The sequence below is a fragment of the Camelus ferus genome, chromosome 2 (genome assembly GCF_009834535.1).
Source record: "Camelus ferus isolate YT-003-E chromosome 2, BCGSAC_Cfer_1.0, whole genome shotgun sequence".
Lineage (NCBI taxonomy): Eukaryota > Metazoa > Chordata > Mammalia > Artiodactyla > Camelidae > Camelus > Camelus ferus.
Window position 1 is genome coordinate 2,772,504 of NC_045697.1, and position 25,215 is coordinate 2,797,718.

Sequence of the window (25,215 nt, forward strand, 5' to 3'; positions counted from 1 at the left end):
ATGGTCCAAAGATATTTAGCTTGGTTGGGGCAGCCAAAAGATGAATAATTTCAAACGTTACTAGTTGCTAATGTGTGGAAGGACCTGGGCTAAGCACTGAGGATGCAGGGCTAAATAAGATCCTGCCCTTGAGAAACCTTGAGGCCAATGGCAGAGCCAGACAGGTAAGACAATGACCATGGAGTATGAAAAGTACAAGTGTCAAGATATACGGGGTGCAGAGGTTGCAGAAGGTTGGAAGTTTTCCCCTCCATGGCTCCTATCTTGAAGGAAAGGTGTTGTGAAAGGACACAGTGACAACCGAGTTTAAAAGAACCAACGTACTAAAAACAATTCTGCAAGGAAGTCCTGACTTCAGAAGAACTGGCTGTCCAAATAAAGAGCACAGAACAAAACAGAAAAGTTCCAGGTGGTGGGTATATCTCAGTGGTGGAGCACATGCTTAGGATGCACTGAGGTCCTGGGATCAATCCCCAGCACCTCCATTGAAAAAAAAAAAAAAAAAAAAAGGACTAATAGTATAGTTCAAAGGGTATAGTTTGTTCACTGTAGGGGAAGAAAATCCCCCCCCCCACCATGATTCTCATCTCTACAAAGGTCATCACATAGCTACAATCTTTGGTATTACCAAAGCCAAGAGCAATGTTTTTCATTAGGGAGTTTGCAATTTATAGGAAAGCAAAATTCCTATATTGCAAAATACAGGAAAGCGTTAGGGGGTTGGTATTGGACTGGGCACTGACTTAGTGGGCTGGTGTTAGACTGGGCATTCTTGCTTATTTTCATTGAACTCAGGGTGCAAAGTGCTTTTGTTTTTTCATTCAGCTTGTTCTGTAATGTCTGTAATCAAAACAGCAACAAGGCAAGTTACCCATCCACTCGGTTTCTCATGTATAGAAAGAGTGCTGTTTTATTTAATTATGAGCTCAATTCCTCAAAAGCCTCTAGCTTCTCAGACTTTGTGCCCTTATACTTCTGCGCCTTTTTGTTTCTGGGCCATGACATTTTCCCCTGTCCTGGTCCTGACTGATTTGGTCCCTGCAGCTCTGCTGCATGTCACATGGACAGAGCGGAGAGTGATCACTGGGCAGAACTCTAGAGGCCAAGGTCTTTGGAGTAAGAGATCATAAATTCAGAAGCCAGTGTTAAGGGGGGAGGCGGAAATTCCAGTTCAATGTGGGCTGGTATCCTTGCATAAGATCATGCCAGTTCTTGCCAGAAACTCACACACCAAATTAAGAACACAGTTAATCTCTTGACTCCTGCCTCCAGTGTCCCACGCAACCTAGTTTCTGCCTTCCTTTCCAAGGTCATTCTCCTTCCCCTTACCCACTAAGCCCCTGCCATAGGGCGCTTCTTGTTTTTGGAACTGGGAAGGTCACTCCTCTCATTCCCGCCCTGTTCCTCTGCCTGGAATGCTCATTCCCTATCTTCTTCCAATAACAAATCAGATTAAATGTCCTCTCCTCAGACAGGACTTCCCGACCCCCCAATCAAGTAGCCCCCAGACATTTCATCTCTTATTACCCTGTTTTGCTTTCTTCTAATTATCCAAACTTCATTGTGTGTTATCTCCTTCCTCTAGAACATAAATGTCCTAAGTTCGGGACCCCTGTCTGGCTTGTTTATGTCCATAGCCCTAGCTTAGTATTTGGCACATAGGAGACACCCAATGATAATTTCTGAGTGGACAGGTCTCCAGGCGAAGGCAGCGTGTCAGAGAGCTGTGCGGATAGCAGGGCTGTCAGGACTGTCCCCGGGAGAAGCAGGGCCCTGAGCAGACGCTGCTGGGCGAAAGCTGGAAAGATCCAGGCTTAGGTTGAGGTCCCAAACCGTGGCTTGGGGTTGGGAGTGGTCTCAGGATAGTGCTATCCTGTAGAACTTCCCGTGAGGGTGGGAATGTTCCGTGTCTCCACTGCCCGCCACCCGCTCGCAGGCTCCTGTGGCCTTTGAGCGCAGAGGCTTCCTGCGTTTCCCAGGCGACGGGGTGTGGGGGAGGGGGGGTGGCGGGCGGCGCGCCTCGATGACGTCAGCGGTGAGGTGGGGCGGGGCAGATAACCCGGCCTGTCCGCGCCTGCGCGTTCCTCTTCCCGGGGCCTTGGCTGCTCCGATCAGCTCCGTAGAGCACCTGCTGTGTGTGCTGGGCACTGGGGCGACACTGCGAGGTCCGAAGGTCGAGCTGCGTTTGCCTCGGGGCGCAGGGGCGGCTCGTGCAAAGGTCCCGGGGCACACTCGTGTCTGGCGCAGAGGCTGGGAGGGCCGGCTGCCGGGCAGGTAAATGTGTGAGACTTTTTGAGGACTTTGGACATTGTCCCCTTGATGCAGGAAAAACGGATGTGGGGCATGAGGAGGGCCGTGTCCCAGGCTTTGGTTGAGCCCCTGGGACGTGCTCCGCCAAGTGTGGGTCCTTGGCTTCGTGCCGGAAAGAATTCAAGAGCGAGCCACAGTTGAGTAAAGGTGGGTTTATTCAGAGGGATACATTGAAAGGCAAGACAAAAGCCACGAGGTGTGGGGGTTGGGTGCTCAGATTAAAAGTAAGTACACACTCCATAGACAGTGTGGGCCGTCTCCGAAGAGGGAGAAAGAGGGGGCAGTGGCCCTCGAGGCACCATATTGCCGGTTTTTATGGGCTCGGTGGCTTCATATGCCAGTAAGTGGAAGGACCAGTGTAAGTAGCCTGGGGAAGGGGCTGGGATTCCCAAGAAGTTGTCCATTTCCCACTCTGACCCTCTGTGGCTGTTACGGAAACGACAGGCCAGTCAAGAAACAAGCACCACCCTGAGGGTTGGAGTACTCAGATGTATTATGCCAGCGGGCTCAGAGGGGCTTCTGCTCCAAAGCTCTGAGCGCCTCCAAGACGTGCACATGAGGTTTTATAGGGTAAAGTACAAGCTTAGGGGTATTCGGCCAATAGGCATGGAACAGCTTTAGCAGCAGCAGCATCACAAAAGTGGAGGCGGGGAGGCAGCAAACCAACATTCCAAAGCCAGATATGTATCTTTGAAAATCCAGCTGGCTAGCAAAAAAACATGAACAGCAAACCAACACTAATTAACCTAGATTTACAAGTTAGTCCAGCAGAACTCAGATCAGTACTCCAATACTTAGACTTGTTAGCCTAGCCCAGCCTCTCCTTCAGCATTCCTAGACTTATGAGTTATCTTGTCAGACCAGCCCAGTTTTTCCTTCACATGGCTAGCCCTGGGACTGCCTTGGCGCCTGTGGGCATGCTATTCACCATGCTTACATTACAGGGGGCGTATAATGAAGCTCAAGATCTGCTAGAAGTTAAATCTCTTCATCTTGAGCCTCAAGGCCTCCTGGAGGTTGAATCCTTCACCATTTTGATGTTAATTGCTGTGGCAGTCCTTGAATGGCTATGCCCTGCCCCCTTCCTGTCTCACCCTGAGATCACCAGACAGCTGTCACCTAAAGGGAGAACCGTTGGCTCTGCGTGTTAGGACCGCGTCTACAATTGTCTGAAAGCGGCAATTACCACAGTAATGATATGGACGTTCCATGCTGGGACCTACTCCGCACGGCCCTGTTAATTAATGGCCACAGCCTGGTAACTAGATACCTGACCAGCATTACCGTGTTGTCATCTCCCCTGAGGCACCGATTGGTGAAGTGACTTTGCTGCGCTTGCCCAACAGGTTAGCTCTAAAACTGGGATCCAACACCAGGTGCCTGCCTTCAAGCCCTTGTTTTAACAGCTGGACTGTCATGCAGGGATGCTGGTGACCTCCGGTGGCGTTTGACTGCTTGGGGACTGGGATTTGGGGCGGGGCGTGCCTGATAACCGCCGTTTGACCTTGGGCGGCAGTTTACTTGACTGGCAAGCTCCATTTCCTCGCCTGGAAGATGAGGCTGCTTGAGGCTGCCATGCTGATGAGTCAGTTGCTTGATCTTGATTAGCCATGTGTGAGATTAACATATTCACCACACGCAATGACTGTTTGGTCAACGACTGGAGATTATTAGGATAGATTTAATAGGCGCAACGAGAAAAGAAGAGATTCAGTCGACATTAAAGAGGTGCAGTGGTGAGGGGTGTTGGTAACTAACTGGGTTGTGGGGCACCAGGGAGGAGAGAGTTCCAGGGTGACACTTGGGTTTATAGCGTGACTAACCTTGGGTCACTGGTGGCATTGAACTAGACCTGCAGGATGACAGTATGGGCAGGGGGGAGCAGTGCTGAACTTTCAGAGTCTGAGGACCTCCAGAATGTGAGAGGGGAGGGGTGTTCAGGAAACTGCCAATGAGCACATGGGTCTGGAAGCATGGATTTGGGAGCCCTCTGTGCACTGAGACAATTTAAAGGGACGTGATGATGCAGAGCGAGAGTGGCTGAGGGGGACGCAGGAGGAGCAGCAGAGGGAGGGGGCAGGAGAGGAACAGGGATGGGGCCACGTGCAGGAAGTCCAGAAAGAGACAGTTTCCCTTGGACTTCATAGCTTGCATTTGGGGGCACTTGGTCTCTGCTCAGAGCTGTGCCTTACTTAAAAGTTTTTTAAAAATTTAACTGCTTTATTGAAATATAACTCATCACACAGTTTACCCATCTGAAGTGTATGGTTCAGTGGTTTTCAGATACTCACAGAGTTGTGCAGTAATACCGCTGCTTAACCCCAGGGCATTTTCATCAGTCCAGGAGGAAGCTTAGACCCATTAGGAGTCACTTCTCATCACCCCGCAAACCCAGCTCCTGGCAGCTGCTAATCTACTTTCTATCTCTAGTTTACCCTTTCTGATCATTTCACTTAAACGGCATCATGTACCATGTGACCAAAAAGTCTGACTTCTTTCACTCGGCATGGTGTTTGCAAGGTTCCTCTACAGTGTAGCACAAGCCAGTAGTTTATTCCTTTCTGTGGCCAATCATATTTCCCTGTGTGGAGAGACTACATTTTGCTGATGGACATACGGGCGGTTTCTACTTCGGGTTGTAAATAATGCTACTGTGAACATCCTTATACAAACTTTTGTGCAGATATTTTTTTTCATTTCTCTTGGATTTATACCTAGGAGCAGAATTGCTGGGTCATGTGGTAACTGTATTTACGCTTTTGAAGAATTACCAGACTTTTCCAAAGTCACTGCACCATTTTACATTCCCACCAGTAACGTATAAGGGTTCCAGTTGCCCCACATCCTTATCAAAGCTTGTTATTAATTATCTTCACGATCATGGCCATCCTAGTGGATGGGAAGTCGTATCTTACTCTGGTTTTGATTTGCATTTCCCTGATGGCTAATGATGTTGAGAATCTTTTTGGGTGCTTATTGGCCCTTGTATATCTTTGGAGAAATGTCTATTTGAACCTTTTAAATCAGGTTATTTGGCTTTATTGTTGGGTGTTAAGATTCTTCATGCAGTTTGGGCACAAGGCCCTTATCAATATATGATTTGCAGATATCTTCCCTCACCCTCTGGGTTTTTTCACTGTCTTGATGGTGTTCTTTGCTGAAAATTTTTTTAATTTTGATGAAGTCCAGTGTATTGATTATTTTTCTTCTGTTGCTTTTGCTTTTGAGATCATCTCTAAGAAGGCTTTGCCTAGCGTAAGATTTTACAGATTTTTCCCTTATTTTCTTCTAGGAGTTTTATAGTTGTAGCTCTTACGTTTAGATCTGCAATTCATTCTGAGTTAATTTTTGTGAATGTGTGTGGAAAGAGTTCACCTGCATTCCTCTGCACATGGGTATTCAGTTGCGCCGGCACCAACAGAAAGGACTGTTTTTCTCCCACGGATTATCTTGGCACCCCTCTCAGAAAGCTTTGACCCTACACGTGATGGCTGGTTGCTGGACTCTTAATCCTATTCCACTGATCTAAGTATGTCTGTCTTTATGCCAATACCACTGTGTCTTCATTGTTGTCATTTTGTAGCAAGTTTTGAAATAGAGAAGTGTGAATCCTCCAACTTTGTTCTTTTTCAAAGTGGTTTTGTCTATTCTGAGTTTCTTGAATTTCTGTATGACTTTTAGGGTCAGCTTTTTAATTCCCTCAAAAAAAAAAAATCCAGCTGGAACCTTGACTGGGATAACATGGGGTCTGTAGATGTGTTGGGAAATACTGGCATTTTAACAATACTGCGTCTCCCAAGCCATGAACAAAGGATTGTCTTTCCATTTATTTAGGTCTTAGCTTTCTTTCAAAAATGTTGTATAGTTGTCAGAGTATAAGTTTTCCACTTCTTTTGTCGAATTTATTTCTAAGTAATTTATTATTTTTGATGCTGTTGCCAATGGAATTGTTTTCTTAATTTCACTTTTGAGTTGTTCATGGGTGATGTAGAGCAGTCAGTTGAGTTTTGCATACTGATCTTGTACCCCACAAACTGGCTGAACTGATTTATTAATTCTACCAGTTTTTTAGTGGACTTACTCAGAATTTCTATATGCAAAATCATAGTGTCTGTGAATAGAGATAGGATGCCGATCAGAATAACTTTTATTTAATTTCTTTCCCAGCTGACTGGCTGGGACCTCCAGCAGTGTTGAAGAGAAGAGACAGACATCCTTGTCTTGTTCCTGATCTCAGGGGCACTGCATTCAGTCTTTCGTACTTAAGTACAATGATAACTATGGAGTTTTTGTAGATGCCTTTTACTGGGTCAGTTTTATTAAACTATTTCTCGTTTGTTGAGTTTTTATCATGAAAGGGTGTCTGATTTTGACAAATGCTTTTCTGCATCTGTTGGTATGATCATGTGCTTTTTTGTCCTTTATTCCGTGAATTGATTTTCAAATGTTGAATCGACCTTACATTCCTAGGATAAATCTCAGTTGGTCCTGGCGTAGAATCTTTCTTGTACGTTGCTGGATTCACTCAGCAAGATTTGCTGAGAATTTTCTGTATGTGTTCACAAGAGATGTTGGTCTGTAGTTTTCTTGTGATGTCTTTGGTTTTGATTTCAAGGTAAAACTGGCTTAATGGAAACATTTATGGATGTGTTCCTTCCTCTTCTTTTTCTTGGAAGAGTTTGTAGATTACTGATGTCTTTAAATATTTGGTAGAATTCACAGCTGAAGCCGCCTGCTTTCCTTTGTGGGTAGCTGACTGATCTCAATGTCATTACTCACTGTAGATCTCTTCACATCTTCTGTTTCTTCATGAGTCAGTTTTGGTAGCTTGTTTCTTTCCAGGCATTTGTCCGTTTCATGGAGATTTCCTGATTTGCTGGTGTGCCGTGGTTGATAATATTCCCTTAGAATCCTTGTTATTTCTTTAAGGTCGGTAGTAATAGTCCCTTTTTGGTTCTTGATGTTAGTAATTTGCCTTTTCCCTCTTTTTTTTTTATAACTGGGTCAATCTAGCTAAAAGTTCCCAATTTTGTCAGTCTTTTTCAAAGAGCCAACTTTGGTTTTTGTTGATTGTCTCTTTTCTGCTCCATGCTTTTTGCTCTGACCTTTTAGCTTCTTCCTTCTGCTTGGCTCTTGGTTTAGTCCGTGCTTCTTTCTTAGTGTCTTTAAAGTGGTGCTTTGAGGAGCTTGCCCTGAGGTCAGACACTGCTGGGTTCAGGTCTCTTCTCTGCCACTCCTCGGTGGTGGGCGCTCTAGGAAGACAGCGAGCCTCTCTGAGCTTGGGCTCTCGCATCTTTCAGGAGGGATGGCACGATTGGCTCACGATTCGGGGGCTGAAATAAACTGCAGTCTGTCGAGGGCGTGGCCCCTGACACATAAGCTGACGCCCGGTCGTGCCCTCTCACACAGAACACAAAAATGCTTCACCATGAAAGAGACCACTTCTCCATGGTGTGTCAGCAGCCCTGACCCATTGTACTCAGAGCCTGGCATCCTGTTCTAACAATCAACTAGAAGGATTTAAAGGTTCTGTGGGCCTTAAAGGGTTCAGCTGGGGCCATGCCCAGGACTCTGCTCTCCTGGTGTCCCTCCAGGTCTGCATTCTCGAGCCTCTCCCGTCCACGCCTCCACTGGCCCAGGCACTGTACAAAAGAGCTAGTCTGCTCAGAAAATCCCAGAATGATCCTTTGGGCAAGAGAGCTGGGTTGCTCTTTAGTGGGAAGCCAGATGCCCCTACACCAAGTGGAGTCACACACGGGGTCTGTGGCCGACATCCCCCATCCAGACCTGCTCAAGGGGACTCTGGGGGGGCCAGAGCAGACCGGTGAGCAGACTCTTGGGTGAGGCTCCCTGGGCAGTGGGCCTGGCTGGCCCCAAGTGAAGAGGAGCGTGTCCTCAGGCCAGGCTGGAGCACACAGAGCCCTGGACTCTTCCCCAGTGGCCCGGGCTCACTGCGGCCTGTATTCCTTGGAGCTTCCCAGCACCGGCTGCGTGACTGCCCTGTGCTCTCGCCCAGGCCCTGGGCACCTCTGTTCAGGAGTGAAAACATGCACGCTCGCCCCACCGTCCCGTCCTGGGAAGGGGGACGGTAGCTCTTGGGTGGTAATTCCCTCCGACTGTCCCTTCGCAGTCAGAGCCTATCGGTTTCTTGGTCTCTTCTTTGCACCATGCTGCGCTTCTGCCGTGGCCCCAGAGGGTGTGACTGGGCGGCACGCACAGACTCAGAGCGTGTCTCTGCAGGTGGACGTGGAGCGATGGCGCCCCCCGAGGAAGGGAGCGATGTCCTGGTGCTGCCAGACCCGCCCCGGGGACCCCTGCACGCGGCCCGTGCCCGCGCCTCCTTCTGCTGGAAGGAGCTGGCGCTGTTCTTGGAGGGTGAGGATGTGCTGCGTTTCAAGGTGAGGCCGGGACTGGGCGGTGCTGCCCATGGGGACCCCTGCGGGCGGGGTCTGGGGGGGCGTCTTGTGGATCTACAAAAAGGTGGGGTGAGTCCTAGGCCTGCCCAGGCCTTTCTCCTTTTCAGCCTCTGGACGGTGCCGGGGAATTGTTGGGAGCTCTGGATGGATGAACACGGATGGATTAGACCTCCCACGCCTCAGGGCCCTCTGCTCTCTACTGTGTTAGCGGATAGAGAGAAGCCCAGATTAGAAACCCCACAGAGAGTGTGGGCCCTTCCCTGCTGGTTGAGAAAGAATTCTCAGCAGAGGCCAAGGAGCAAAGTGGAAGGCTGCTTTATTGCTCAGAAGAGGAAAAGACACTTAAGTCGGGGAGCTGTCAGCCCAGGCAGCTGGGTATAAGCACTCCCGCTCTCGGGGTCCCGCTGGGTCCATTTATCCGTCTTCTCTGGCTGTTTGTCTCCCTCCATCAGGCTCCTCTTTTCCTACTTGCTTTCCAGTTTGTTCTGCTCTGTGGAACAAACACTCCGCAAAAACAAGATCAGGTAATGAGGACCCAGGTTAGGTGAGCCGGCAAGACCCTGGAACAATGTGGTCACAGAGACTAGGTCCGGTCAGGGCTTCCTGCTCCCCCAGTGGGGCTGCTCCCATTACTCACTTGCTCTCTGAGGTCAGTTAGAAGTTACTTTTAAACTTTACAGGCGTCTCTGAATAGTAGGTCCAGGTTTCAATTCCCTGGTTCCCTGCCTCCCTCTCTGGGATGGACTTTCATCTCTGTCCCTGTATCTCTGCATTAGCCTGTGTGTCCGAGGTAGCCGGTGGCCTTGAGAAAACTGTGTAAGCAAGAGCGTAGTGAGAGCCCATCCTTTGCCTCCAAATTAGCCCTTCCCCGCCTCCTGCATTCCCAGAACGCTGTCTTCTCGGCTCTGGAGAGCGACCCCCTCTTCGCGCATCCCCGTGGAAGTGATCTCTCGGTGGAGAAGTACCAGGAGCTGAACTTCCTGCGCTGCAAGCGGATCTTCGAATATGACTTCCTCCCCATGGAGGACGTGCTGGGAAGCCCCTGGAGGATCCGGGTGCTGGTTGAGTGCCTCGGCATGTACGACTGGTCCCTGGCCACCAAATTCTTCCTGCACCTCCTGGTGAGTCAGCGCCTGGGAGAGAAGTGTGGGCCCTCACTGTCCCCGAGCCACGAGGCCGAGACAGTGTCTGTCCAGGGACCAGAACAACCAGGATACCAAACACACTCAGCCTGTGAGATGCAGACGGTTTCCTCTGTGGTTGGGATGTTGTCAGCATTTCCATGCTTCTAAAGTTTTGGGAGATTTACACATTTGGGTGATGTTTGTTTAAAGAGATTTCTAAAAAACTATAGGAAACAAAAGCAGAGGTAAGGCCGAGTGGGCAGACCTTGTGACTCTTAGTGGAAGTCCAGGTCTTCCCAGCTCTGGATGCACATTCGCACACATAAGTCCTTATGCCCCAGAAAAGAAAGCGAGGTGCGGGCTGGGTATAGCTTAAGTGGCAGAGCACTTGCTGAGCATGCACAAGGTCCTGGGTTCAATCCCCAGGACCTCCTCTAAAAATAAATCAATGAATAAACTTAATTACCTCCCCCCTACAAAATTTTAAAAAATAAAAGTAAAAAAATAAAGACAAAAAAAAAAAAAAAGAAAGGAAATTAGGGCCAAGGTGAGGCCTGTGTTCCCGCCCTCTGACACGCAGGGGGACGGCCTTGTCCTGGTGCCGTCTGAGGGAGAGGTGGGCTCTCTGCCCTTCCTGCACCTCACCCCCAACCCCACCCCCATCTCCTTGCTGTTCATGGATCCACTCGGTTCTGTTTAACTCACATAAACTGCTTGGGACGAGGACCCAGGTCTTGCCACTCCGTAAGCTCCAGGCCAGGCGGCCGTGTCTCAGGAGACGCCGGGCCTTGGGCACCAGCGCTCTTAGGTAGCCCCTCGGAATCCGAGTTCCTCGCCCGTGTGGGGCGACGACGCTGAGGAGCCACCGCGGGGCGGGCGTGGAGCGCACAGCTGCGGGGAGTCACAGGACAGCACTTACTGACTTCCGCCTGTTTTCGTGGTGGCATTTTATTTCCAGACTTTTGGATCCACGATTTACAGCTCTGGTTCTGAAAGGCATTTCAAATATATCCCAAAGATCTTCAGTTTGGAGGTAAGCTGGTGAGTCATGGCTTCCTGTTCTGTCACCTCCTTAGAGATGCGTGGAAAGGGCAGTTTGCAGAAGAGGGGCCCCAAGAGAGATGCTCTGGGTATTTTGTGTTCTGAGGGTTCTCGCCAGATAGCCAGAGCTGTCCTTTACTCAACCAGGGTATGCCAAAGTTCCCAGCGGGGTAGAAATTTATCTTTTTCTTAATTTTTTTTTCAAATGGGCATTTATTTTTTTTTTCTGTTTTTCTTTTTTTTAATGGAGGTGCTGGGGACTGAACCCAAGACCTTGTGCATACTGAGCATGCGCTCTAACTGAGTTGTGCCCTCCCCCATCCCGCTGCGCCCCTCACTTTTTCCTTTTTTTTTTTTGTCTTTTTTTTAAAATACATATTTTTATTGAAGTATGATCAGTTTACAATATTGCGTCAGTTTCTGGCGTACAGCACGATACTTCAGTCATACGTGAACATTCATGTGTTCGTTTTCATATTCTTTTTCACCATGTTACTACAAGATATTGAATATGGCTCCCTTGCTGCCCTTCGCTTTTTCTTATCAAAACTTAGATCTGCGGTTTCCTTCTGCTGCCTGGGAGCTGTCCTTGCCGCGGTGCTGACTCGGCGGGGCCGCTGTCCGCGTGTCCAGCCTGCCGCTCTCACAGCTGGGAGGCGCGGCGCCCAGTGCGGCAGAGTGGCTCAGTGAGATCGGGGCCTTTGAGCTGCGGTGTCGGCGGCAGAGGAAGGATGGTGGCAGATCCCCCCAGGAAGGTGCAGAAGGAGCCTTTCTCGCCTCATGGCATTTTGTGCTTCCACGTTAGATTTTCGGCTGTTTTGCTCTGACCGAATTGAGTCACGGGAGTAACACCAAGGCCATCCGGACGACTGCTCACTACGACCCTACTACTGAGGTAGGTGGTCCCCTCCCATCCATCCAGTCTTGGGGCCTCAAGGCCTCAAGCGTATGAAACACAGCATTGTCAGGAGTGAAGAGTAATGAGACCAAGAAGCTCGTCTATTCGTGTGTATCCCTGTGAGGTGCACACAGGGATGTGTCACCCGGAGCTCAGCAGAGAAAGGGCAGAAGCCACTCCCACCTGGAAATCTCTCCTGGTTTGGATTTGTGTGGCATTTGAATGCGGTGAAGACACTATGTATCATTTTGTAACATTTGTTTCTTGGTTTACCAGGCAGCCTGTTGGCCTTGGGTTTGTAAACAGTTCCAGTTGCTCATGCTTTATAAAATGAACAGACTAGAGAAGGTTCCCTTTCTAGCTGCCTGTCTGCGTCCCCTGCCTGCGGCCAGGCTCTCTGGGCCAGCTGCCCGCCTTCTTTTCCCTGCCCGCCACGGCCTGGGCCACACAATATTCGGTCCGTCCTTACTCTTTGCCTCAGAGGTTTTGAGCAGAGAAAATCGAGTGTATCAAAGAGGTAGAGACGTTCCGTGTGTGCTCCAGTCTCTAACTGTAACTGTAACTTCTTTCCCTTGTGCAGGAGTTCATCCTACACTCCCCTGATTTCGAAGCTGCCAAGTTCTGGGTCGGCAACATGGGCAAGACCGCTACGCACACTGTGCTCTTCGCTCAGCTGTACACACCGGGGGGCCAGTGCCACGGGCTGCACCCCTTTGTCGTGCAGGTAGGGGCTGGGTGTACCCCAAGTCTGGAGACATTTTCATCGCAGCTCGGGGCAGTGCTGCTTCTGGCTTCTAGGGATACAGACCAGGGATACGGTTAAACGCCCCATAGTGCCCAGGACGGCCCCCCACACACCCTGGAAAAATTATCAGCCCCAAATGTCAGGGCTGCCACCGTTGAGAACCTCTGAAGCGCTGGCCGAGGATCATCTGGGAGAGACTCTCCGTCCTCCTAGAGGTCACGCTGGCATCGCACGGACACCCGGCACAGACCCCAGCTCCCAGCCCACCACCCACCCCTGCTCACCCCGGGCTCTGGCAGCAGGCCCGAGGGGCTCCAGGAGTTCTGATGTGAAGTTGACTTGGGGCTCTTCCTAGGTCACAAGTGGAGTTTTGGCCAGCAGAGGGGCCTGGGGCGGGCGGCCAGCCCATCTCCTGCCTGCCTGAGGCTGTTGCGGCCTCTCCGGGCCCGGAGCTGCAGAAGCTCATCCAGGACCCTTTCTCTGGGCGGGCTGGGTGCTGAAGGGAACCACTTTCCCCCACCCCCAGACTCATTCCGACATCCTTAGTCTCCAGGACTTTTTGGATGGGGGAGGGAGCTCTCAGGAGAGAAGAAAATCCATCATTTTTTTAAAATTGAGGTGAAATTCATGTAACGTACAGTTAACCATTTTAAAGGAACAATGGAGTGGCTTTCAGTGCATTCATGGTGTTGTGCAGCCAGCCCCTTCAAAGTGTTTCATCTCTAGAAGACGCTCGCCCCCCCGACTCAGCACCAACTCCCCTCCCCCGCCCCCCACCCCAGCCCTGGCAGCCCCTGGTCTCCTCTGTGGATCTGCCTCTCTGGGACGCTTTGTCTAAAAAGGATCACGTGTTCTGTGAGCTTTGGTGTCCGGCTTCTTTCCCTCCACCTGCTTTCTTTGTTTTGTTTTGTTTTTATTGAAGTATAGTTGGTTTGCAGTGCTGTGTTTACTTCTGATGTACAGCACAGTGATTCAGTTGTACTTGTATGTACGTTCCTTTTTATGTTCTTTTTCATTATAGGTTATTACAAGCTTTTGAATAGAGTCCCCGTGCTGTACAGTAGGACCTTGCTGTGTATCTGTGTTGTACATAGAGTTAGTATCTGCAAATCCTGAACTCCCAGTTTATCCCTCTCCCTTCCTTCCCGCTCTGGTAACCACAAGTTTGTTTTCTGTGTCTGTGAGTCTGTTTCTGTTTTGTAAATAAGTTCGTTTGTGTCCTTTTTTAAGATTCCACGTATGTGACATCGTATGGTATTTTTCTTTCTCTTTCTGACTGACTTCACTTAGTGTGATGATCTCCTGGTCCATCCGTGTTGTTGCAGGTGGCATTATTTCATTCTCTTCTGGCTGAGTAGTGTTCCATTGTGTAAATATACCATAGCTGCTTTACACACGTCTTTGAGGTTCATCCCCGTTGCAGCCTGTGCCAGGACCCCCTTCCTTTCTAAGGCTGAACGGTCGATCTGCTGCATGGAGGGACCGTGGTGTGTGTACCCGTTTGTCCTTTGATGGACGCTGGGTGGTTTCTCATCTTTTGGCTCCGGGGAATGTCGTCGCTGTGAACGTTCAAGAGCGGGGTCTGCTTGGACACCTGTTTTCAGTTCTCTGGGGCACGAACCCAGGACCGAGGTTGCAGGGTCATGATGGCGACTCTGTGTTGGGCTTGTTAAAGCCCTATATAGTTCCCACCGTGTTACCTCCCCACCAGCGATGCTGAGGGCTCCAGTTCCGTCACATCCCCACCGACCCGTGTTATTTTTCTTTTCTTTTCCTTTTTTCCATAACCGCCCTAGTGTGTGTGAAGAAGTTATCTGGTTGTGGTTTTGATTTGCATTTTCTTTTTTCTTTTTCAAATGGAGGCACTGGGGACTGAACCCAGGACCTCGCGCATGCTAAGCACGCGCTCTACCGCTGAGCTGTGCCCTTCCCCTCTCTGTGTCTTTTAGGTGTGTATATTTGTTGGAAACTCATTTTGGGGAGCAGAGATTTACAAAAATAATCTTACACTGTTTCCCCACAGCACGTATGTGCACAGCCATCTTGTCTTTTCATTAAAATCCAGCAGAGAGTCCCGTATCTAGAACATAAATATGAAACACCTAGCGTCCTCCAGGCAGCATGTACTGCTCAGCCTCTACATCAGTGTCCTGGGGCCACCATGACCAAATAACACTGCGAACTAGGGGCCCAGAACAACAGAGACTGAGCGTCTCACAGACTGGAGCCAAGAGGCTGGATCAAGACGTGAGAAAGGCCACGCTCTCCCTGGAGGCTCCAGGGGACGGTCCTCCCAGCCCCCTCCGGCTTCAGCGGGGGGCACCAGCTGTTCCTGGGCTGTGGCTGCCTCTCTCCCATCTCTGTCCCCGTCTTCAGGTGGCCTCCCTCTCTCCATGTCATCGCCTCCTTTTAGAGGACACTGGTCCATGGGTCTGGGGCCCACCTGGGTGGTCCAGGGCGAGCTCGTCTCCAGATCCTTCATTCCCTCTGCGGTGGAGCCTCCTCCTAATAAGGTCGCGTTTCCGGAGGACACTTGAACCCACTGCAGCTACGCAGAGGGAGCCTGTGTCTCAGTCACTGGGGTTTTTGAGCGTGTTCATTCTGATTTTTGTGTGGTCGTGACAGTCGCTGTTTCTGTGGTTTGTACAGATTCGAGACCCAAAGACCCTTCTTCCCATGCCAGGGGTGATGGTTGGCAACATTGGGAAGAAGCTCGGGCAGAACGGCCTGGACAACGGGTGAGTGTGCACCTTGGACTTGGTGGTCCGTCCTCGGGGGGCGTTCCTTGAGGATGTGTGTTCGGTGTATTTCTACCTGTCACCTCACCGGTCCCTCCATACTGCCTCTTGCCTTCCTGGACCCCCGCGGAGGCAAGCAGAACACGGTGGGGACATGCCTCACCTCCGTGCCATGGAGGGCCATGGCCACTTGAACCGCAACTGCAGGAGGTGTGAATGGCCCCGAGCGCGAGACAAGCAGTTTTCTCCCCAGCAGGCGGCCTCTCCAGCCCTCAACCCAGGCCCAGGCCAGACACTAGCGGCCCTGGGGCTTCAGCCCATGGCCTGGGGCTTTGCCTCCCTCCCCCGGAGCTTGGGCATCCAGCGCGGTTCCATGGTGATTTTGAGGGCAGAGCAGTGTTCTGGGCAGAGGTGGCAGTGTGGTCCTGAGATGAGACTCCGGGGTGGGGGCGCTGTGAGGCCCTGCAGCGTGCTGGGAGGAGGGCAGGGACCGCGTCATGGAGAACCTGTGGTCTCACTGCAGATTCCTGGGATTATTAATGGCATGAGTTTTGGAATCAGCCAGATTTGGATTCAAATCCTTGGTCCACCTCTGACTCTTTGTGTTCACCCGGCCTGTCCCCTTGTCTGTGAGGAGAACCGTAGGCCCTGTGCCGGGCCCTTGTGTGGTTCCCGGCTGGGGACCAAGGACGTGGTCTTCCCGGCCGTTTGCTGCCTGTCGGTGCTTCCTCATCCGTGCAGTGGGACTCACACTCCGTCTCCTGGGAAGCCTGGCCAAGAGGGCTCCCTGCTCCCCCGAGATGCTTACTAACAGGGGGAAAGCAAAGCCGGGGGTTCCTTAGTCATGTAGCTCACACTGTCCCAGGATTTTTTACGTACCTACTTCTTCATGCACAGCAGCGACATGCACAGGCAGAGGGTCCTGCCTCACGTAGTGAGCCTCTGCTCATCTGGTCTTCGGAGGGTGAATCGGGGGCAGGTGATCTCTGAAGCTGAAGCTGGGCCAGGGGGTCCTCCGCCACCTGAGCGCGGAGAAACCTCTCAGCTGCTACCCCCACCCCTGCAAGGAGTCCGGGCGCTGGGGGCCCAGAGAGTGTCTCAAATCTCTGCTTGGACCCTTAGAACAGGCGCGCCCTAGCCTGTGCCAGAGAGGGCTGGGAACCATCAGTTTTCACTCTGTGTAGCTGGAGGAGAGAGCGGAAGGGTGTTGTTAAAAAGCAAAATCAAACACACACACGCAGAGCCTGCCCACAGGCACCCGTCTTAGGATTCTGAGCTCCTCTCTCGCTGACTTGTGAGAAGAGCCTGTGAGTGAAGGCTGGAGCCCGCCGTCAATTCCCTTCCATCACTGTGGGGGCGGGCCAGGTGGCCTTTGGTCCTCAGGGCAGGAGACGCTCCGGAGCCCCTCCGAGCAAGGCAGCCGCCCGACTCGGTGTTTTGAGGAGGCGTCCCGGCCGTGTGCAGGTTGGGGGACGCCCTGCCTCACACTGGACTCTGACAACTGGTGTCTGTTAGAGCTGCGTCCCAGGGTCAGAAATACGTGTACGGTGATTCCATCGGTGGACAGGTCACTGCTGTCCAGTGGACTGGCGTCGGGTGCAGTCACAGATCTCCAGTCCCTGCGTATTTGGTTTGACAAGTTAGATTCTTGAACACGGTCCTGGGACATCAGTGAAAAGCTCCCCACTTAGTTCCCTCAGCTCAGCTTCTGTCCCTCGAGACTGAATGCTTGTGTCTTACCCAATGGTCCCGAGGAGCGCTGAGCAGAGCCACCCACAGTCACACCAGCGTAGCCAAGACTCCCCTAAACACATGCATTGCACGTCGTGGTGAACAGGGCTCGGAAACTCCGAAGTGCCAGCTTGGTGCCACCAGGGGGCGGCATGGGGACCACCTCCCCCTGCCCAGGCCATCTAAGAAAGGCTCCCCAAACCCAAGGTCACCCAACCTACGGGGCAGACAGGGTGTTGAAGCAGCCATGCTCCATCCCTGAGCCTCTGAAGGTCCCATGGTGCCCGAGTTGCCCGCCTGGCCCCTCGTCCCGGCCGGCCTTGGTGTGCATGTCCAGCAGGGGGCTTCAGGGACACAGGAGACCCTGGGGCTCACTCTGCCTGCTGCTCGAGGGGCAGTGTTGTGATTTAGTGACTGTTGTCCTGAGATCGTTTATTTTGAAAAAAGTGGTAACAATCTGTTGGTTAGCTTTAGTCACTTGACGAAAATTCCCAAGGAGGTGGGAAATCAGAGGCAGACAAATTGCTTGGGTGACTTTTACCAAATAACTCTAGCTTCAGAACGGTGGGGACCCCTCAGGAGAGCCAGTGAGCCACAGCTTCCAGGAGGCGGGAGCATGTCCAGTGCCCCCTGGGCCCCAGGTGGGGTGCGACCACAGCGGGGTCTCGAGGAGCAAGGAGGACGTGGGGTGGGGGCCCAGGCATGAGGTCTGGGAGCCCCACCAGCCCCACCGTGTCGCTCACTCTCCACGTCACATGCACACACTCCCCATGTTTTCTGGGGACACTGGGAGTCTGGCTTGCAGGCTGGCCCACAGTCTGGCCACCATTTGACTGTCTCTGGAGCAGCTCCTGCCACATAGAAGTGCTCAAAACAGAACGTGTGAAGTCTTGATTTCTGTTAAACTGAAGCAAATCCTCTCTGAAGTATAAACACACTGACTTGTGTCACCTCTGGGGGGCAGAGGAGGGCGAAGAGAGCACTCTGAGTTCTCAGGCTCACACTTGGAAGAGCGTCCCTTGGCTTGCAAGTAGCGAGCTGCACCCCGCCAGGGGCATCGGCGCCGGGGCCGGGCGTCCTTGGAAAGTGGGCCTCAGAACATGGGCCTTCCGGGCCGGTCAGAGTGGCCCCAGAAAGGCTGTGATGCAGCGGCTCACCCCAGGCAGTGCCTTCAGGGTCTCGACGGGGCCTGCTGGGAGCTGGAGTGCGGCTGGCCTGCATTTCACACGTAGGAGGGAAACCCACAGACGTTGGCTCCTCACCTGGACACCGGCTGGGGCCTAGTGGCCTCGTGCAGAAATCCTAGTCGCTTGTGAAGGAACGTGGGAGGGGCCCCCCGACCGGCTGCGTCCAGCCCAGGGCTCTGCCCTTCCACTCTTGCGCTGGAAGGTGCTGCTCTGTCACCCTCCAAGGCTGTCCCAGGACTCGGGGTTTGGTGGAGGTGACCCCAGCGCCCCAAGGATGATGTCTCACCCTCAGTTGCTTCATTCCATGACCCTTCTGAAGTGTCCAGTAGGTTCCAGGCATGTGGCCCCATTATGACAGGGTGAGAAGACCCCTTGGAACTGTCACCAACAAGCAGGTGGCTCAGCGAGCAGCGTGGACGACGGGCAGTCGCTGCAGAGTGAGACCACCTGGTACTCACTGCAGGGCGTGGAGGAGAATCACGGCGGGCTTCCTGGAGGCGGTAGCCGCACTCTGAGGGCTGCCTGCCTGGAGGTCAGGAGAGGGCCTGGCCGGCTTGAAGGTCACGAGCAGATTGACCCAGCCACGGGCTGCGAGGAGTGAGGTGTTGATGGGGCAGCAGGCAGGGGTCCCGTCAGAGGGCTCTCCGCATCTCTCTGGGTTTAGATCCTACAGGTCCTAGGGGTCCAACGATCTCATGCTGGACGTGACATTCCAAGCTGGAGTTTAGAGACGCCTCTGCTCCCCCGTGCAGGACAGGCGGTGACTCTGGATGGTGACTCGGGTGCCGGGCACAGGCTTGGAGCAGAGTGGGAGCAGCGTGGGAGGGAGGGGGCTGGAGAGCTGCCCCCCTTCTCTGCAGGGCGCTGCCATTTTCCCAAAGCTGTTCCTGTGGGTCGTGAAAGAATGTTCTGTGTGACACTGACAATGCTTAGTGGTCAGGATAAGGTGCTGCGGGGGCTGTTGATGTTTTGAGGTGGTTTGGGTTTTTGGCACAAGCTATGCCCCTCCGGTTACCTGGCATAACCTTATCCCCTAGGCTTTTGTGAGGGAGAGATTTAAAACCTCAGTTTGACCTGATTTTGCCACACCGTGTTACACACACACACACACACACACACACACTCACACACACACACACACACACACACACACACACACTCTCTTGTTAAACGCGCGCTCTTGGGTAGAATGGTGTCTTGCAATGTCCTGATTTCCGGTGTCTTCTGTCCCAGTTGGGTTTGGTTTTGGCTTCTGTGGGTTCTGCCACCTTCTGAGCCGTCCTGGGCTTTTATCTGACTGGCTTTCAGGAGCGAGAGATCGACCCAGGGGCCAGTTTAACCGGAAGCGCTGTCTCTCCTCACAGGTTTGCCCTGTTCCACAAGGTGAGAATTCCTCGCCAGGACCTGCTGAACCGCACGGGCGACGTCACCCCTGAGGGCGCCTACGTCTCCTCCTTTAAGGTAGTGGTGCTTCCAGGCAGGGCAGTTTGTGGGTGACGAAGCCGTCCCCACCACGCCCACCAGACCCCAGGCCCCCTGTGCTCAGAGAAGGGGACGGGCCACGGGAGCCGCTGGCGGCCCTTGCGAGCCTGTCCAGATGCAGGTGCAGATCGGGGTCGGCCGCCCCCAGGGCCCCAGGCACAGTGACAATCCCTCACACGCCTCCGCCAGCCCCCCAGGGTCACGGTTAGGGAGGCTGCCCCCACCAGTGCTGTTTCCCACCGGGGGCTTTGAGGTGAAGGGTCGCCTGCTGGGCCGTGCACAGCCACAGTGACAAACAGCAGTCTCTGGTGTCTGGGGCTGACCGCACCCCGGCGTGCAGTAAGCATGTTGAGATTTATAACACATTAAAAATAGGTGCACCTGGGCAATTACCCATTTTAAAAGACCACAGAGAACAGCAGATGGTTATCACACCCCTTAGAGTGGTTGTTTGAGGGGAGAGAGGAGTTCCAGGGGGGTGGGGAACGGAGCCCATTTCATAAACAAACGTGGGTGCAGCTGGGCACTCTGTCCCTGGTCCCCGCCTTGCCTGCAGCCTGAGCTGTGTCTGGTTCTCGGTGGGGTCAAAGAGCAGGGCTTCAGGACCCCCAGGTGGCAGCCTGCAGGTCCCCATGCCACTGTGTGTCCCCCGTGCCACCCACACCATCCCAGAACAGTTCACAGGACACCAGCCCTCCTTGCGGCTCGGCCCGCCTGGGCCTGGGGGTCTGTGTCTGGGTGCCCAGTGCGGGGCCGGCAGTATTGAACCAGTAAAGGAGTGCTCCCCCCGTCCCCGTGCCTGTCCCCCAGGCGACCGTCGATGATCCAACATTAATCTGCATTCCCCCGCAGGACGTCAGGCAGCGCTTCGGAGCATCTCTGGGCAGCCTGTCCGCAGGCCGGGTCTCCATTGTGGGTATGGCCGTCACCAACTTAAAGCTGGCCGTGTCCATAGCACTGCGGTTCTCAGCCACCAGGCGCCAGTTTGGACCGACAGGCGAGGAGGAGGTACCGGTGCTGGAGTATCAGATGCAGGTGTGGGTTTCACAAGTGTGGCTTCCCTTTCCTTCTGTCCTGCAAGCAGAGACCTGCTCCTGTGGGAGCTGCAGCTCGGTTACCGGGAGCTGAGCTGACTCAGGCCGTTAGCAGGGTGAGCGCAGGCAGCTGCGGGGAAGGAGTGGAGCATCTGGGATGCCAGTGGTCTTCGTTCACGGTCTTCAGTTAACAAGGGGTGTGTGCAGGCAGCCTCGGTCAGGGACCTGGGTTGGCGCCCGGCAAGAGATGGGCGTGCATGCTCTCCCCGCTTACGGGGAAGACCCTGCACATCCAGGCCACGCTCCCACGCCCTCACCCCATCCCTGAGACGCAGCCCCAGGTCACAGCCGCCAAGGGTCCCGCCCAGTTCATGGTGACATCCTTAGCAGAGGGGACACTAGTCCTTTGATGGCAGAGCTGCAGCCCCGGCTGAGCATCACCCAGGTGCCTGGATGGGGTTGGGGATGCATTTTATCACAGTGATGCCTCTGCGTCCCCAGCCCTTCCACACACACCGCCCGCATACCTGGTCCTCACAGCAGGCTGTTTGGAGTGACCACCCCGATGACCCCTGTCAAGAATTAGCAGCTAAATCAGGCCCAGGTCTTGGGCCAAGGTGTATTCAAGTGAAACTTCAGGAACTTTAACTGAATCGCATTTGGTCCTTTTCACACTTCTTTTAATACAAGTAAGTAAGGAAAAGCCCTGGTTCATACCTGGGCGACACCCAGGACCCACCATCCCACTGACCCGTGGCCTTTGTGAGGTCACAGCGCACCTGACTGCTGGGCACCAGGCATGGGCCCGGGGTTACGAGAGCCCCCGAGAGCCACGTGCTTGGGCTCCCAGCCCCAGGTCCACCCTCTCCCTGCTGTGTGCCCTCAGGCAAGGCACTGAACCTCTCTGTGCTGCACTTTCCTCATTTGTGAATTGGGATTGGCTGTAGTACCTCTTCATGGGTGGTTGTGAGGGTTGGATACGTTAGTGCGTGAGGAGCAGCTGACGCCATGTCCGCGTCCAGCAGACGGTAGAGGATGGTGGTGCCGGCAGCTGGTGGTGGTTGCCCGGGTCCTTCCCGGCTCCCTAGCCTCCATCCGCACAGCAGTGGGTGTGCGCTGGTGAAAGAGACGTGCTCCCTCCAGCTCTCCATGAGCCTCAGCTCCCCCGTCGGGCCTGGGGCGATTGCTTCAGTCCTCGGGCGCTCAGGAAGCTCAGGGATTGCCTGGTGGGCCTCACACTTGGTGCAGCAGCCTGGCTTCCTTGGTCCCGTGTAGGCTGCATTTAGTCCGGCCCAGTGGCCACATTGGTGACATAGCGGTGGGGGGGTGAGCAGGGCGTTGAACGTGGCACAGATGTGCCTTGAGTGGGGTCGTTGGGGTGGAGGGGGAGCACTGGCTGGGTTGGAAGAGCCTTGGGGTCCAGGCTTCATGGCGGTGGGTGCCAGAGATGTGCAGGACCTTCTGCATTTGCCTGGGACAGTGGACGGGGGCTCCTGGCGCGCCCGTCCTGCACGGCCACCCCGGGAGGCACGGGTTCTCAGGAGGCTTTGCCGGTGTGCCGACAGCGGTTTTGTTCATTTCAGCAATGGCGCTTACTCCCGTACCTGGCGGCCACCTACGCCTTGGACCACTTTTCCAAATCGCTCTTCCTGGACATGGAGAAGCTTCAGCACGGCCTCCTGGGGAACGACCAGAGTGCCACGCAGGTGAGAGCTGCGCCCGCTCTTCTCCACAGTCCTGATCGTCGTTTAAATGTCGCCGGGGTCCACAGTGTGGCTTCGCAGGGACGCATTCCTTCCGTTGTGTGCACCCACGCAGACCCTCAGAGTCCTGGCCGTCATCTGGACGCGCTGGGCACGTGTCCGCATCCCCGTTCCTCAAGGATGTGCTGACGCGACTCCCAGTTCCCGTCTGTGAGTTCAGCTGCTGCTCCCCTCTTGAGAACTTGATGGTTTTGCACAATCCACATTGCTGGCCCCTCAGTAGATTTCATGGTTCTGATCTTTTGTAAACAACCCTACAAAGGTTGGGCTCCAGCTGACTAGATTTGAGTTGACAGGCGAGGCTTTGTGCCAGAGATGAGCGTGCAAATCCCCTGGGATCAGCCCCGACGTGAAAAGGAGTCCTTGGCTCATTTCTGTGTGGACGGTTCACAGATTGATTTTCCGCGGCCGCCTCGTGCTGCCTCCTGGGCAGAAGTGAAGTGTGAATCACAATAAACGCGTTTGAAAACTGATGAGAAATGCTGCAGATGGGGGTGTGCCGCACCCTGAAAAGCCTGTGTCAGATCAGCGCATCTTGGAAAACTCAGCATAAACATGCAGGCGTCGTGAGGTTGTGGGGGCGCTGGGAGGCCAGCAGGGTGCGCTGCGGAGCAAGTCAGGCCGGCTTGCTGGTCCGCGAGGACCTTTCCATCAGGAACACGGCTATGCGTGTTCCCCGAGCGCGAGTCATTGAAGCTTTGGCCAGCTGACATTGGAATCGTTCTGTTAGTAATGTTGTGAAGTGTAGTTAACCATGCCCTGTTCTTTCTGAAGCTCAGAGGTTTAACCCAGGCACAGGTTAAAGGAGCCCTCGTTGGAAGCTGTAAACACTGCTGAGGTGGATCGTGTTAGCAGGCACGTGTGCGTTTCTCTCATAACCCTTTTTATTAAACATCGAGTCAAAGCGAAAGAATATTTACCAGACGTGTCAGGAGGGGAGGCTGGGCAGGCCCCCTGCAGATAGGGCAGTGGGTGACCTGGACTGCGGTCCTCGGGGGCCAGCGTGCCGGCACCGCCCCCCAACCGCCGCGTTCCTTCCTGGTCTCAGCAAAGACGCCCGGCACTTGGGGTCACACTGTGAGCCGAAGTCAGAACAGGTTCTTCTATGACCAGCCTTACCCCCCGGGGCACGCCTGCCGGGCCGAGCTTGGTCCTTTATTTTCATTGCTGTGAAATTACGTGTGTCCATTCTTAGATGAATCCTATTTCTTTTAAGCTAAAATTGGGTTTCTTTCTTTTGTCGTTGCCGAGTGTCTCGGATTAGCCTGGAGGGGACGAAGGCCTCTGATGCTTGGGTGGACCTGACCCCGACCTCTGGTGTCGGGGCCTCTTTTCACTGTTCTGTTGGCTTCCCTCCCCCAAGGCAGAGCTCGGACGTGAGATCCATGCCTTGGCATCGGCTGGCAAGTCCCTGGCCTCGTGGACTGCCCAGCGGGGAATTCAGGAATGCCGGGAGGCGTGTGGTGGACACGGCTATCTGGCCGGTAGGTTTTGGAGACACGTGGGGCAGCTTTCTCTCCTTACCCTTGCCATGGGACTCATGACCCGGGGTCAGCAGACTACAGGCTGTGGGCCAGAGCCCGTTTTGTGCATAAGGTTTTATTGGCACCTTGGCCATGCCCAGTGCGTACACATTTCCCCTGGCGGTGTTCCCACTCCGACACAGAGTTGAGTGGTTGAGACAGAGCCTCCCACGTTTACTGTCTGGCCCTTTCCGAACAAGTGAGCCGACCCCTGCCTTCATCAGGTCTCTCCACTCTGATGCCTGATGCTCCTCGGTCAGAATCCGCAGACCGTGACTGGGCTTGGAGAAGCTGTGCAAAGGGGCCGCTGAAAACCGGAACAGAAAGGAGCCCATCTGTTCATTTGAACTGAAACTTTTAGTTTAACTGACTTGGCAGTAACCTGGCATCGAGTTTTGTTCTGATGAAAAATTCTTAAACTTAGAAAAAGAGAGCTTTTATTGGCCTTGGCAGCGTGTGGGCAGCTGGTAGGTGGTTAAGAGATTGGGCGGCCGCCCCCCGGGACCAGATCCTGGCCCTGCTGCTCACTAGCTGTGTGACCCCGGGGCAGCTGCCAGCCTCTCTGTGCCTCAGCCCTATCTGTGACGGGGGGGTGTGCACAGCACAGGTGCCTGCAGTGAGTGAGTGAATTAATGCACACCAGGTGTTAGCAGTGTCGAGCACGTAGCATGTGCCCCGTTACTTTTATTATTACTGTTAGTGTTATTATTAATGTCATCATTATTTGCAGCCTTCCCGCCAGACTTCCTGCGTGCTCATCTTAAATAACTGGTTGGTAAAGTCTGGTTACTCAAAGAAGGCCACGCACACCTTCCAAGTCACAGAATTGGCAGGAACCTTATTGACAGTTTCCACAGAAGCCTTTTAGGCGCTTGCTGCGTTTGAGCGTTCCGATGCAGCTCTGTAGATAATCTTGCGCTTCTGGCGAGGATGTGTCCCAGTCACCCCTCGCGTGGGGGCGGCGGACAGGGTGGCCTCTCGGCTCCTCCACGCCCCACCTCTCTCTGTTACTCACGGGCGGGTAACCGCAGCGCGGCAGAAGTCACTTACTCATTTATGTGTTTCGTCCTCTGCGCAGTGCTCTTAGTAGGTTTTGTTTGTTGTTAGGGCTCACAGAGACGCTATAAATAGTTCAGAATGAGGCACTTGAATCATGTAGCCCGGCAGACAACACGAATGACTAAAGCAAGTGTCATCACACTTACAGACGCTCGGCTTAGCCA

At 53.4% G+C, this 25,215-nt stretch overlaps 1 protein-coding gene across 1 annotated transcript in view; it reads left to right on the plus strand.

The window, feature by feature from the left end:
* The first annotated feature begins 2,076 nt into the window (after positions 1 to 2,076).
* Positions 2,077 to 25,215, plus strand: part of ACOX3 (acyl-CoA oxidase 3, pristanoyl) — a 39,821-nt gene continuing 16,682 nt past the window's right edge. The window contains 11 exon segments of the mRNA XM_032493277.1: positions 2,077 to 2,274; positions 8,551 to 8,708; positions 9,614 to 9,847; positions 10,809 to 10,883; positions 11,697 to 11,786; positions 12,370 to 12,513; positions 15,184 to 15,272; positions 19,555 to 19,651; positions 20,525 to 20,707; positions 22,290 to 22,412; positions 23,833 to 23,953. Coding sequence (XP_032349168.1) covers positions 8,565 to 8,708; positions 9,614 to 9,847; positions 10,809 to 10,883; positions 11,697 to 11,786; positions 12,370 to 12,513; positions 15,184 to 15,272; positions 19,555 to 19,651; positions 20,525 to 20,707; positions 22,290 to 22,412; positions 23,833 to 23,953 — 1,300 coding nt within the window. The 5' untranslated portion in view covers positions 2,077 to 2,274; positions 8,551 to 8,564.